The 14,822-nt window shown below is 45.3% G+C and overlaps 1 protein-coding gene across 1 annotated transcript in view; it reads left to right on the forward strand.

Moving 5' to 3' along the window:
• Positions 1-14,822, forward strand: part of CNBD2 (cyclic nucleotide binding domain containing 2) — a 61,344-nt gene that overhangs the window by 7,683 nt on the left and 38,839 nt on the right. Inside the window, exons 3-4 of the mRNA XM_064573103.1 lie at positions 10,544-10,681; positions 13,063-13,116. Coding sequence (XP_064429173.1) covers positions 10,544-10,681; positions 13,063-13,116 — 192 coding nt within the window. The remainder of the gene's footprint in view (positions 1-10,543; positions 10,682-13,062; positions 13,117-14,822) is intronic.

Below are 14,822 nucleotides of genomic sequence, written 5' to 3' on the forward strand. Positions count from 1 at the left end.
TGATGCATGATCTTGGGGCCATGAGTTCAAGCCCCACACTGGGGGTAGAGTTTACTTAAATAAAAAAAATTTAAAAATTGATGCATTCATTTTAACAGGTGAGATATATTATATATATATATGCATATATATATATGTGCCTAGTACAAAATTTGAAGTCAAAAAAGAGTAATTGTTATACTTCTCCTTCTTTTTAATCCTTCTATCCAGTTTTCATGATTATTGTTAGTTCCCTTTATATCTTTTAAATAGGCTTATACATCTTTTTCTTGGTTTATCAGGTTTAAAATGTGTCTGAAGATTTACAGCTATAGGGAACTTGGCAGGCTCAGTCGGTAGAGCATGCAACTCTTGATCTTGGGGTTGTAAGGTTTGAGCCCCACGTTGGGTGTAGAGATTACTTAAAAGCAAATTTTTTTTAAGATTTTATTTATTTGTTTGAGAGAGAGAGTGCATGAGTGGAGGGAGGGGCAGACGGAAGGGGAGCAGCAGATTCTCCCGCTGAGCAGGGAGCTGGACTTGGGGCTCAATCCCAGGACCCCGTGATCATGACCCAAGCCGAAGGCAGATGCTTAACTGAGCCATCTAGGTGCCCCACTTAAAAATAAAATCTTAAGGGCGCCTGGGGGGCTCAGTTGGTTAAGCAACTGCCTTCGGCTCGGGTCATGATCCGGGAGTCCCTGGATCGAGTCCCGCATCGGGCTCCCTGCTCGGCGGGGAGTCTGCTTCTCCCTCTGACCCTCCCCACTCTCATGTGCTCTCTCTCATTCTCTCTCTCTCAAATAAATAAATAAAATCTTTTAAAAAAAAAAGATTTACACCTCTAAAGTTGAAGAAACCCATGTACTTAGCCCACTCTCTCTCCCTCTGTGTTTCCATACCTGTTAGTTGGATTATTTCTTCGTTCCTTTTTAAGTTTTCATTGACAACTCCCTCACTTGCTTTTTGCAATCCTGACCTCTGTATTCAGCAAGACTGGCTTCCTTTTTGATGTTTCTGAAATGATCTTCAGTTCTGAGGTGTTTTTGTTTTGTTTTGTTTTGTTTTTTTAAAAACACAAAAACAAAAAAAACCCACTTCTTTCCTGAGCTCTGCCAGTGCCATCTCCTTCAGTTGCTTCATCATCTCTTTGAACTATTGCATCTTTGCTTTGAACTCTTGTTTTGAAATGTATTAAGCCCTTTGAGTTCTTTGTGTTTCCTGATTATCATCTGTTTCATGTTAATTTTTTTTTTCTGTGAGTGCCTTTCATCTGCCATTTGTTTTTTCTGGTCCCTGCTTCCTCCTCCCCTCCCCACCCCCCACTTTTCTGTAATATATGGGTCTGGTGCTATTTATTTTTTATTATAAATCCCTTTTAAATGAAGTGAGTTCTTTCTGGACCAGCTATTTGCTGGAGGTGTGCATGGAGAAGGAACTAGAGTAGAATTCTGGGCTGGCCGGAAGTCTCCGAGGTCATCAGCACAGCTCCTTCTGACAAAGGTTTTGTGTGAGCAAATTGGCTTAGTTCTTTCCTTCTCCTGGCAGATGGAGCTTGGCAGCTGCAGGGCCACAAGCATGGCAGTCAGTGCGTTTCCCTGGCCAGCCCTCGTGCCCTGCTTCTCCTTGGTGCCAGAGGCACCAGGGAAGCTCTCAGAGCCCAGCCCTTCTGATCCCAGTGCTCTACAGAAGGGGCTGTTGGTTCTGCCTTCCAATGTGCCCCCTTTTGGGGGAGAATTTGGAACTCTGCCAGTTCTCCCTGAGACCTGCAGCCCCAGGCCTTCTCTGTTGGCTTTAACCCTCTGACTTGCCATTTCTGCACAGGCCAGCAAGACAGCGTCCTACTCTAAGGACCTTTGCTGAGAGCTTTCTCTGGCCACTGGGTTGCTCAGTCCAGAAAAGTTGGCCCGTGAATGCCTCCGGGGGTAGCCCTTAACCAATGGGACAGCTTTGAGCATGCTTTGTGCAGTCTTATTAAGGTCCCAGCACAGTGGAGTCCCAGTGGTCCCCAAGAGTGACCTGTTCATTAATGTGGCCCTCTCAAAAAAAGTTTTTAATTTTTTTTTTTTTTAAAGATTTTATTTATTCATTTGAGACACAGAGATACAGAGAGAGAGAGAGAAAGCATGAGCAGGGGAGAGAGGCAGAGGGAGAGGGAGAAGCAGGCTCCTCGCTGAGCCAGGAGCCCGATGTGGGACTCGATCCCAGGACCCTGGGATCATGACCTGAGCTGAAGGCAGACACTTAACCATCTGAGCCACCCAGGTGCCCCAAAAAGTTTTTAATTTTTTTAAAAAGTTTGCTTGTTTGTTTGTTTGTTTAAGTAATCTCTACACCCAATGTGGGGCTCGAACTCACCACCCCAAGATCAAGAGTTGCATGCTTTTCTGCCTGAGCCAGCCAGAGGCTCCAAAATGATTTCTTTTTTTTAAAATATTTTTTTCTTTTATTTTTAAGTAATCGCTACAATGCTCTACCAACTGAGCCAACCAGGGGCCCCGATGATTTTTTTTTTTTTTTAAGATTTATTTATTTGTTTGGGGGGGTGGTGGGAGGGGAGGAGCAGAGGGAGAGGGAGAGAGAAACCCAAGCAGACTCCACACTGAGTGCAGAGCCAAGGTGGGGCTTGATCCCATGACCCTGAGATCACAACCTGAGCCAAAACCAAGAGTCAGCCACTAAACTGACTGCATCCCCTAGACATGCCCCCCAATGATGTTTTTAAATGTACTATTGAGGGGCGCCTGGGTGGCTCAGTTGTTAAGCGTCTGCCTTTGGTCATGATCCTAGGGTCCTGGGATCGAGCCCCACATCGGGCTCCCTGCTAAGTGGGGAGTCTGCTTCTCCCTCTCCCACTCCCCCTGCTTGTGTTCCCGCTCTCGCTGTGTCTCTCTCTCTCAAATAAATAAATAAAATCTTAAAAAAAATAAATGTACTATTGAATTCTGTTTGCGTATATTTAAAGACTTTAAAAACGATATTTATAAATGAGATGAACCTCTAGCTTTCTCTTCAGGACCTGGTACTATTTTCTTTCTTGGTGATGGTGGAGGTGGTGAGAGAGTTCTTTTACAACTTCCTCTATTTCTTCTATGAAAATTAGTCCATTTATATGGCTTATATCAGGGTCACTTGGGTAAATTATTTTCCTAGAAAATTGCCCCCAAAATCCTAGTATTTAAGTGTTGACTACTAATTAAAAAAATTTTTTTAAGATTTTTTTTTTACTTTTTAAGTAATCTCTACACTCAACATGGGGCTCGAACTCCCAACCCCAAGATCAAGAGTAGCATGCTGTACTGACTGAGTCAGCCACATACCCCAACTAATTCAAATTTTTAAAAAAACTGTCAAAACATGCCAGCAGGCTAGATATGGCCTGTGGACCACAATTTTGCAACCACTGATTATATAATCAAAGGATTTTTAGGCCTGAAAGAGGCTACGTAGATCCTATACTGGGAGTTGCAAGTAGGTAACATGCCTGGCAGGTAACATGATTCTCTGAGGTGAAGACCTTGGTGAATTAGAGAACCCATTCCCCAACTAAAGATAACCAAGTTAAGTTTTAACAATATTTTAACTAGAATACCATGTGGGTCAAATAAAGCAGTCTGCAAACTCAACTTGGCCCATGGATGGCTGGTTTGTGACCTCTGCCTGCACAACCTCACTTCCTGCTGTGCATCCTGAGTATCTCAGATTCCAGCCACATCTCATGCTCTCTGATCATGCCCTGCCCTTTCTTCATTTATCTTTATAGCTTTATTTTAGTATGACTTTCTCTTATGGCTGTGGTTCGCATCCCCACCATATTGTGAACTCCTTGTGAGCAGAGACCGTGTTTTACTCACCTTTTCCTGCTTTGCGTGTAGTTGGAGTTCTATAAATGTTTGTTGCATAACTCTTATAATTAGCAAAACAATAAGGATCTTATCTTGAAAAGAAATTATTTGGGGTTCCTGGGTGCCTCAGTCAGTTAAGTGTCCGAATCTTGATTTCTGCTCAGGTCATGATCTCAGGGTCCTGGGATTGAGCCCTGAGTTGGGCTCTGTGCTTAGGGGAAGTCTGCTTGAGATTCTCTCCCTCTCCCTCGACCCTCCCCCTGCTCATGCTTTCTCTCTCAAATAAATAAATCAATCCTTTAAAAAAAAAGGGAAAAAGGGGCGCCTTTTTTTAGTCATTAAGTGTCTGCCTTCCGCTTAGCTCATGATCCCAGGGTCCTGGGATCAAGCCCCGCGTCGGGCTCCCTGCTCAGCGGGAAGTCTGCTTCTCCCTCTCCCACACTCTCTGTTTGTGTTCTCTCTTGCTGTCTCTCTCTCTGTCAAAAAATAAATAAAATCTTTTTAAAAATTTTTTTAAAAAGGAAAAGAAAAGAAATTATTTGTTGAGTTGGCTCTAACTCAGTTTTTTTTTTTTTAAGATTTTGTTTATTTATTTGACAGAGAGAGAGAGATAGAGACCACAAGTATGCAGAGTGGTAGTTAGAGGGAGAGGGAGAAGTAGCCTCCCTGCTGAGTAGAGAGCCTGTTGCGGGGCTTGATCCCAGGATCCTGGGATCATGACCTGAGCCGAAAGCAGCCGCTTAACCGACTGAGCCACCTAGGCACCCCTCTAACTCAGTTTTTTTGTTTGTTTGTTTGTTTGTTTGTTTGTTTTTTAAAGATTTTATTTATTTATTTGAGAGAGAGAGAATGAGAGAGAGCATGAGAGGGAGGAGGGTCAGAGGGAGAAGCAGACTCCCTGCCGAGCAGGGAGCCCAATGCAGGACTCGATCCAGGGACTCGATCCAGGGACTCCGGGATCATGACCTGAGCCGAAGGCAGTCGCTTAACCAACTGAGCCACCCAGGCGCCCCTTCTAACTCAGTTTTAAAAGGAGGAAAACGAGGCCCAGTGTGGTTAAGGTAATTTACCCAAGATCACATAAGACTAGGACCAATGCCCTTTCTGACATTCTGCTCTACAACAGTTCAATTTAAGATTAGAAACTGGGATAGTGGGGCGCCAGGGTGGCTCGGTTATTAAGCGTCTTCCTTCGGCTCAGGTCATGATCCCGGGGTCCTGGGATCAAGCCCCGCATTGGACTCCCTGCTCAGCAGGAAGCCTGCTTCTTCCTCTCCCACTACCCCTGCTTGTGTTCCCTGTCTCGCTATGTCTCTCTCTGTCAAATAAATAAAATCTTAAAAAAAAAAAACCAAAAACCACTGGGACAGAAATGACACTTCTTTATTTTTTTTAAAGATTTTATTTATTTGAGGGAGAGCGAGCACGAGCATGGGGGAGGGGCAGAGGGAGAGGGAAAAGCAGACTCCCCATTGAGCAGGGAGCCTGATGCAGGACTTGATCCCAGGACCCTGGGATCATGACCTGGGCTGAAGGCAGACACTTAACTGACTGAGCCACTCAGGAGCCCAACACTCCCTTAATTTCTAGAACTGACTTTAATGTCTGACTCTGAGTCCCCACCCTGCCTCCTAATAGACAATTTAGATGTCTTCAGGTAAATTGAGATCCAATCCAGTAATTTTGAGGGGATGTAATTTCAGGCTGATTGACTCATCTTAGGCCAGTTCAGAGTTCTCCAAAGTTCCTGCCTCTTTCTCCCCAACACTGATCCAATTCCTACAGAAATTATATAACCACCACTGGCAAAAGGGGAGGTGGGGAGTGTCTACTTTCAGTGTCTCATCAGGGTCTTGGCCCTACTTACTGGCATCCTCCGATGCCCCTTGTTAGTCTGGGTCCTATCCATGTCACTTGCATCTCAGGCAGCTCAGAAGACTGATCAGATACCTCCCTGTCCCTAGCCACCTCCCACCATCTTTCTTGCCTTCCCTGTCCCCAGTTTGTTTCAGAAACTCCCTAAACTTTTGTATTTCCTTCCTTAAGACCAGATCTGTGGTAGAGGAGGCAAAAACTCCACACTGCTTCTCTCTCTTTTTCTCTGAAACTTTCTTTTACTCTGTTTCTTCCTGAGTTCTTTGCATCTTTTCTCAAGGCAAGGGAGGAAGAAAACCCAATTCTGTCTCTTCTCATCTCTGTAAGTGGTTAGTGTCTCACTCTAGGAGTGGTGGCCTTTGAATTTAGTAATTCAGAGCTTGGGTCTTCCCTGTTGTCTGGCTGTCTTCACTGTGTTCAGTGTCCTTCCATTTGGCTGTCAGTTGGGAGAGGGCTGGCAGATAGGCCTAGCTGGATAGGAATGGCAAATCAGGCAATACTTGAAATCATAGTTTTTTATTGAAGATTCTCATACAAGAGCAAATTGCGGTCATCAACTGCCATCTTTAATCTAGTAGACAGCAGTACTTTAGATCCTATATTCTTCTCTACTTTTGGAAGGATCTCAGGGTCACTGAGTTCTAGTCACCGAGGTCCTTTCAACATTTGGCACCCCATTTAACTGAGGACTTCTGATTTTCTGAGTGTTCCTGATTTGCTGATTTAACAAGATTTATAGGACAGCGTCATGCACCCACACACACTTCAGGGTCTCCAAGTTCTAAGCCTTGGAGAGCCCCCTAGGCTGAGGTGTTAGGTGCTCCTGCCCCCAGCCCAGAAGCCTCCTACTTTAAGATGGCTTCATGACTAGCAATCAGTTAGCTACTTGGAGTCTCATTCTTATGTATGGAGTGGACCCTCACCTTGTGGTAGTTGTGAGGCTTAACTAAGATAATGCCTATGAGCCTATGAGTGCTCAATAAATGTTAGACTCCCGGATTCCAATTCCTTCCCTGCCTTCTCTTCCAGAATCCTCCATTGTGATATAAGGAGATTCTGAGAATGAGATTTTCTCAGAACAAGGCTTCCAGAAGCTGTTGGTAGGGTATGAGGAGTGGAGAGAAACTCCTACCTTGCCACCGAGGGAAGCTATTTGTTTCTAATATAAGTGGATGCTTTGGGAAGGATTTGTGGTCCTACCCTTGAAAGGCAAAGGGGCTAGTTGTGCCATTTGCCAGCTCAGGAACCATGAGGAGATATATGGTGTCTTATTCGTGGCAGATCCTGAAGAAGGAACTGGTGAGGATGTCAAGGGTCCTGGGAGGGAAGAGTGGTATTTTGAGGAAGGGAGGATAGGTGTAAGAGGGGGGTCTATCTTTTGGAGTCACAGCATGGCACAAAGGATAGAGTCCAGGTTACACTTCAGAAAGACTGAATTCTGACCCATTTCCTGTAGACTGCTATCCCCTTGACAGTGGGCATGTCACAGGCTACACTCTGAGCCCCTAAGAACTGCTCTGTACCCACCCTTCCTGCTGCTGTCATGAGATCCAGAGGGAATAAGGCCTGGCAGCAGGACAGAGTGATAGGTTGAGCCTATGGATTCTGGAGCCAGACAGCCTGGATTCAAATCCCTATCACCTATTAGTCCTAAGACTAATATTAGTATTAGGCAAGTTACTTGATTTGCTGTGCCTATTTTCCCCTCTCTGAAGGGTGATGATAGTATTAGCATTGATTGCATTGATTTATTGTTGACGATGAAATGAGTTGATACATCTAAAGGGCTTAGAATCGTGCCTGGTGGAAAATTAGTATTTGATAAGTATTAGTTTTATTAATAAAGCCTTTCCCTGTATTTCCTTCAGATATAAATGTTTTTAAAGAAGATGTTATAGGTACTGGTGAAGCTCCTCATCATCCCATTCCCTTCTTCCTCACTGGGGACCACTTTCCTGAGGTTGATGTGTACTATCTAGATTTTATTTTCTTATTTTTTATTTTTTTTAAGATTTTATTTTTATTTTTCGACAGAGAGAGAGCGAGCGAGAGAGAGAACGCAAGCAGGAGGAGTGGGAGAAGCAGGCTTCCCGCCGAGCAGGGAGCCCGATGTGGGACTCAATCCCAGGACCCTGAGATCATGACCTGAGCCAAAGGCAGACACTTAAGGACTGAGCCACCTAGGCGCCCTGTACTGTCTATATTTTAAAATTTTATTACATGTGTATGTATTTATAAGTAGCATAGTATGTAACACATTTTATTTTAAGATTTTATTTATTTATTTGACAGAGAGAGACATAGCCAAAGAGGGAACACAAGCAGGGGGAGTGGGAGAGGGAGAAGCAGGCTTCCCGCGGAGCAGGGAGCTCGATGCGGGGCTCGATCCCAGGACCCTGGGATCATGACCTGAGCCGAAGGCAGACACTTGACAACTGAGCCACCCAGGTGCCCCTATGTAACACATTTTTTAAAATGGTGTCCTTTTTCAACCTTTTTTCCACTCAAAATTGTGTGAGCTTTACCCACACTGACATACACAGCTCTAGGGCTATGTTCAGTCCTGGGACTATACGGTAATGCCTTGATACATTTCCCTACTGATGGACACTTCAGTTGTTTTTAGCTTTTCCCATGGGTAATGTCTTCCAGTTCCTGAATCCGATTAAGTGTAAAATGGTATCTTGTTGTCGCTTTAATTTGCATTTCCGTTATCTCTAGTGATGTTCAGAATCTTTTCATTATTTATAGGTGATTTGGGTTTTCCCTTTGAATTACCTGTTCATGTCCTTTGCTCATTTTTTTGGGGGGGGTTATTTGTATTTTTCCCTTGATTTGTAGAATTTTTAAAAATTAAAAAAATTTTAAAACAGTTTTGGATAGTGGTTTTTTGTAATAGCTATTCTTTCTAATTTGGGGTAGGAATCCTTTGTTGATTCTGTTCCTGGCAAATGTATTCTTCCAGTCTTCAGTTTGTGTTTTCATTTTATTTTTGATCTCCTGATTAACAGAAGTTAATAAAAGTTTTTAGCTTTTGCATTTGTTTCATTATGGAAAATTTCAAACATACAAGTTGAAATATAATGATCACTCCTTAGATCTAACAGTCAGCATTTTGCCACATTGGCTTTACGTATTTGTGTGTGTGCTTGTTGAATCATGTGAGAGTAAGTTGCATTTTTTTTTTCAAAGATTTTACTTATTTGAGAGAGAGAGAGCATGAGAGCACAAGCCGGGGAGAGGGAGAAGCAGGCTCCCTGCCGAGGACTCAATCCCAAGACCCTGGGATTATGACCTGAGCCTCAGACGCTTAACCCATTGAGCCACCCAGCCGCCCCTAAGTTGCATTTTTTATGACACTTCTTAAAAATAAGGATATGATTTGGTGCCTGGCTGGCTCAGTCGTTAAGCGTCTGCCTTCAGCTCAGGTCATGAACCCAGGGTCCTGGGATCGAGTCCCACATCAGGCTCCCTGCTTGGCAGGAAGCCTGCTTCTCCCTCTTCCACTCCCCCTGCTTGTGTTCCTGCTCTCGCTATCTCTCTCTCTGTCAAATAAATAAAATCTTTAAAAAAAAAAATAAGGACATGATTACAACATCACTATAAGATTAAGAAAATTAACACTAATATCCCTGATATCATCTAATCTCCAGGCATATTCAACTTCCTTATTTGTCCCTAAATAATGGCTTTTACAGCTTGTTATTATGAATCAGGATCCAAAGGTTCATATTTTGCATTTATTTGTATGTCTCTTAAGAAACTGGGTTAGTTAGGGGCGTCTGGGTGGCTCAGTCATTAAGCATCTGCCTTTGGCTCAGGTTATGATCCCGGGGTCCTGGGATCGAGCCCCACATCTGGCTCCCTGCTCGGAGGGAAGCCTACTTCTCTCTCTCCCACTCCCCCTGCTTGTGTTCCCTCTCTCTCAAATAAATAAATAAAAAACTAAAAAAAAAAAAAAAGAAAGAAACTGGGTTAGTTGACTTGTAGATAGTTTCACATTCTGGATTTGTCTCTTTGGTGTTGAACTTGTTTCCCTATTCCCTGTATTTACTTGACTGGCAGAGGGTGACTGCCCTTACTGCCAAATTCATACTGGGATAAAGAGTCTGATTTGTTCTCAGTTCCAATTCCAAATCCCAGGTCAAAGTTTGCCTGGGATCAGATGGCCCAGCTTGGACGAGTGGTTATATTAGTTTCCTATTGCTGCTGTAACATATCATACAATTTCGTGGCTTAAGACAAATGATATTATCTTATGTAGGCTAGAAGTCTGGCTCGGGTCTCCCTGGGCTAAAATCCAGGTGTCAGCAGGACCGCATTCCTTTCTTGAGGGTCTAGGGAAGAATCCCATTTCCTGGACTTCTCTAGCTTCTAGAGACCACTCACATCCCTTGGCTCATGGCCCCTGTCCTCTGTCTTCAAAGGCAGCAATGTTGCCTCTGCTTGGCTGTTCTTCTGTCAGATCCATCTGATTCCAAAATCCAGGCTCTTTGCATCACCTCTTGCTGCCTGCTGTCGCTTGGTGCTGTTTTCTGGACCGAAGTGAAGGACTTGGTATTTAACTAGAGCTGTGCTGGAGAATGTTTTAACAACCGGCTCCTGGTGAGGGAGGTTTGTAGTAGTTGCCAGTTTCTGCGGCATAAATACTCCCAGCTGTGGCCATTTTCAGGCTACCAACACGATTTCAACAGGCCTGAAGACTTCCTGAAAATGTAACCATGTTTCCAGCACAGACCCTGCATTTAATCCTATCCCATTTCACCTTGTTGGCGCCATCCAGCCTGCTGGTGGCTGTCAGAAACAGATGGTTTCTACTGATCTAATTTGTTTTGTTTCCACAGGGGCTGTACCAGCTCACCATGGATATCATTGTGATGATCCGAGTGTGTAAAATGTTCCGCCAGGGCCTCAGGGGATTCCGGGAATATCAGATCATCGAGACTGCTCACAGAAAGCACCCTATCTTTTCCTTCTGGGATGTAAGCAGCTGGCCTTAGCAGGATTGTGAGGGTTTAAAGGGGGTCCGATAAATAGCACCTCACTTCCCAGGCCATATTCTGAACCAACAGAGAGAAGACAAAGGGTAAAGCAGATGGGAGACCCAACTGTCACTTTTGTTAATGATGAGACTTTTATTGGAGGATGACTAAGACTAAGACTAAACCCCAGAATTAGATAGCCTTACATGTCCGGTCATGGGCAGTGCTGGACCAAGGCAGGCCTCCACTGCGGGAGCAGGGTCTCCTGCCCTAAACTCAGCAGAGGAGGGCAGAGCAGAATGTGGGCTCAGAGAGATGGAGAAGGAATGATCTCATCCAGTTTTTCCTTCCAAATTCACCAAGGAGTTTAAGTCGCTCCTTCTCAATATGGAAGGAGAGGAGCTAGTAGTGTTCTACCAGTACAACTCCCTCCATGTGGAAAGAAACACCAGGAGTAGGGAAGAAACCATCTCCATTCCAACAGGGATCAAAAGGGCCAGAGAAATCCAGAAGTCTCATTAGAATCAGGGTTTTCTGAATGCCCACCACTGTTCATCTCTACCTTCTTTTCTGTCCCCTCCACTTAAACAAAGGAACACATGCAGGGCCCTGCTCACTCCTGAGACCATGCTTTCTAGATTTTCTAGAAGGTCCCCATTTCAAATATTTTGTCCTAGTGGTAGATCATGTACCCTTTTTAGCTCAGAAAAGTTGATCACCATTCTGTTAACCTGTTCTGGATCCACAAAGGCATCTTCATTACTATTCAGGGCCCCGATGTTTCTCCCAATCTCTGGACAAACCCTGCCCATTTTCCTGTTGTGCCCAGAGTGACTAGATTCAGTCCTGCCTCCCAACTGCACAGGGTTCACTCCAAGAAATTGCCCCAAATGATTTCTGAAGGAGAGGGGTATGGGCAGTGCTGATGGGGAAAGAAAGGCCATCTTAGATCAGTCTCTAAGGGGCCAGCAGGTGTAACTGTGTGTGTGTCTCACTGAGTTTAAGATGTAGCAGGGAGTAGGGGACTGTGGGTCCGCAGAAAAGAAGAGCATGTCCCACCTGAAGACATTCAAATTCATATATTTTAAAGACATTATGCTGGCCAAACCAAATGAATCTACAGCCAGATTCTGCCCTGTGGATGGACCATGAGTTGGGAAGGGATGGAGTGGAAGAATAAGAGACTGAGGTTCGCTGTCAGGAAGGACATTTTGACTCAGAGTATCATCATGCAGTGGTAAAGCAATGGGCCCTGGGATCCAGGAGTCTTTGGTTACCGGAAGACATGGGCCGGTGCCTGGGCACTTGGAAGCTGAAGACCAAAATCAGCCTTGTCATCAGGGGAGTGTGAAGCTAAAACTTAATGACATTGCCTGGGCAGAGTGGACTTGAGCAGAGCAGAAGTCTCTTAATGGCAGCCTGAGGGGGTCCTAGGGCCACTGGGCAGAGAGCGAGGGGGCTGGAGAGTGGGGTCAGGTAAAGAGAGCCGTGGACCAGTTTTCATTAGAGCTTGTCAATCTGGATCTTTCCGAGCACCACTGCTTTCTTTCACTGGCCTTCTTGAGAAGCACCACACAGGTACACAAGCTATAAATGGGGCTCTGGGGTGGGAAGGACCCCATACCTAGAGATATGGGGGCGTGTGTCTTGGTTTGGCCCAGGTGGTGGTCAGGGCCTTGTTTGTCCCTTTCATTCCCCCTTCCTTCTCCCACATATCTTCCCCCTCTCTCTGCCTCTTCCCCTACTCTTTCCACATAGGAAACTTTGGGGCCCTGAATAGTAATGAAGATGCCTTTGGGGATCCACATAGGAGATAGAGTTGGATTAGTTCATTCCTAAGACCTCTTACACTTCTTTATTCTGGCCATACTCTAGGGGAGGACTGATTACTCAGTGTGTGATCCTTGTGTAGGTTCCTTCACCTGCCTCGAGTCCAAAAGGGGGCTCCGTAATACCTGCTTTGTCCTGAGGATGAAATGGAGTAAGGAAGATGAGCATGCCTGGCTCCTGATAGGCACTTAACGAAGGCTGGCTTCATTGATGCCTCCATTTTGTCCCTTTCTGTCCCTCTCCACTTGCCCATTTGTTTGCTTCTTTCCCCTCTTCCTTTTCTCTCTCCATCCTTCCTATCTTTACCCTCACCCCTCCACATCTCTCTCTGTTTCAACAATGACACGTTGTTAATGCTGGGCCGGAGGCTGGGGCTGAGTCGGGGCTTTTGAGCAGAGGCCTACATGAGAGGGCCACCTGGTAGAAGGGTTCCTGTGGCTTCCTGCCTACCACAGGGATGGGGACAGGAAGGTTTCAGTGCAAAATTCTAGGAGTAGTCTTGCTGATTCTCTTTGTTCTCCCCCATTCCTTTTTACCCCCGCCCCCCCCAGAAAAGGAAACAAGGCCGAATCACATTTGATACTATGGACTTCGTTGCAGAGGAGGTATGCATAACTCTGACCTTGCTGCTGGGAATTTTCTTCTGCATCATGGCCTGGAAGAGGCACTGGACTGGGTATCAGGACAGCTGGGTCCAGTCCGGGTTCTGGCACCAAGCCATTGTATCATCCTGAGCTAGCCACTTAGTTTCCTCATTTATGAAATAGCTGATTTCAGTGATCCCAAGATTCCAGTCCTGACATTCTGAGGCTGTGAGCCCCCCTGAACCCACTGTCGCCTTAGAGCTGGACAGAACCAGCAGGGAGAGCTCCTGTACTTGGACCCATGGACAAGGAGCAAAAGGCAAAGTAGAGGCTGTGAGAGCTCTAGACACAGGAGAAATAATCAGGGTGGTGGGAAAAGCCCGGGCTTATGTGTGAATTCTGGCTCTGCCTGAGCCCTCTGAGAGACATTGGGCACACCAACCCCCCCGCCACCCACTGCCCTGTGGCTGCCAGACGGCCATTCTGGCGAAGGAATGCTTCATATCTTTGGACTGTGTGACTTGTTCTCTAAATTTCAAGAATTGTTGTTATTTTCCCGGCTTCTTCCCATCAAATCTTGGATACTAAATTAAAATTTAATTAAAAAAATTTTTTTTAAAGATTTTATTTATTTTTTCGAGAGAGTGAGAGAGACAGCCAGCACAAGCCGGGGCGGGGGGGTTGGTTAGGGGCAGAGAGAGAAGCAGACTCTCCACTGAGCAGGGAGCCCGATGTGGGACTTGATTCTAGGACCCTGGGATCATGACCTGAGCCAAAGGCAGCCGCTTAACTGACTGAGCCAGCCAGGTGCCCCAAAATTTAATTTAAATTTTAAAGGCGCCTACCTATTTATAGGAAAGATTTGAAGGTCTTACCAGCTCTAGGCTTAGATCTGTGTCTGCTTGTGGAGATTCTAGGTGGTGTAACTGCCCTTAAGTAGGAGTTAAGGTGGGGAAAGTTACCTGGGAAGTTAAATAACAGAGTCAGTTCCGTAGGAATCCAGAGAAGGGAGTCTCTAGGGGTTGGGGGGTGGTGAGAGAGATTTCCTAAAAGAATTAGGACCTCTAGTGGGCACAGAGAATCAGTTTTGTTCATAGAAACCAGAGTCATCTGTGTTTTGTCCTAAATGGACCCTGTGATAGAAATCCCAATGGGTTATTGATAACAAGAGAGAGTTAAGTAGGAAAAAGATTGGATTCAGACCTTAAAAATGGCCAACACAGGGCACCTATGGCTCAATAGGTTGAACATCTGACTTGAACTCAGTTCAGGCCTTCATCTCAGGGTCATGAGTTCAAGCTCCACTTTGGGCTCCATGCTGGGCATGGAGCCTACTTAATTAAAAAAAAAAAAAAAAAAAGTCAATGCTTCCATAGTCCGGGCTGGGAGCCAGGCCCATTGTAAGCCCTTTATGTATTAGCTCTGCTATTTATACATTCAGGTTCTGCTGCTCTCAGATAGGGAAACTGAGGCTCAGGGAGAAGTGACTTGTCCCAGGACACACAGGTAGGAAGGTACCTGGTACCAGAGCCTATGCATTATTTTGTTTTATTTTTTTTAAGGTTTTATTTATCTATTTGAGAGAGAGTGAGAGAGAGCATGAACAGGGGGGAGGGGCAGAGGGAGAAGCAGACTCCCTGCTGGGCAGGGAGCCTGACTTGGGGCTCGATTCCAGGACCCCAGGATCATGACCTGAGCTGAAGGCACTTAACCGACTGAGTCACCCA

This window comes from Mirounga angustirostris, unplaced genomic scaffold, assembly GCF_029215605.1.
Source record: "Mirounga angustirostris isolate CCGP_5_RB_7025 unplaced genomic scaffold, mMirAng1.0.hap1 SCAF_10, whole genome shotgun sequence".
NCBI classification, from domain to species: domain Eukaryota; kingdom Metazoa; phylum Chordata; class Mammalia; order Carnivora; family Phocidae; genus Mirounga; species Mirounga angustirostris.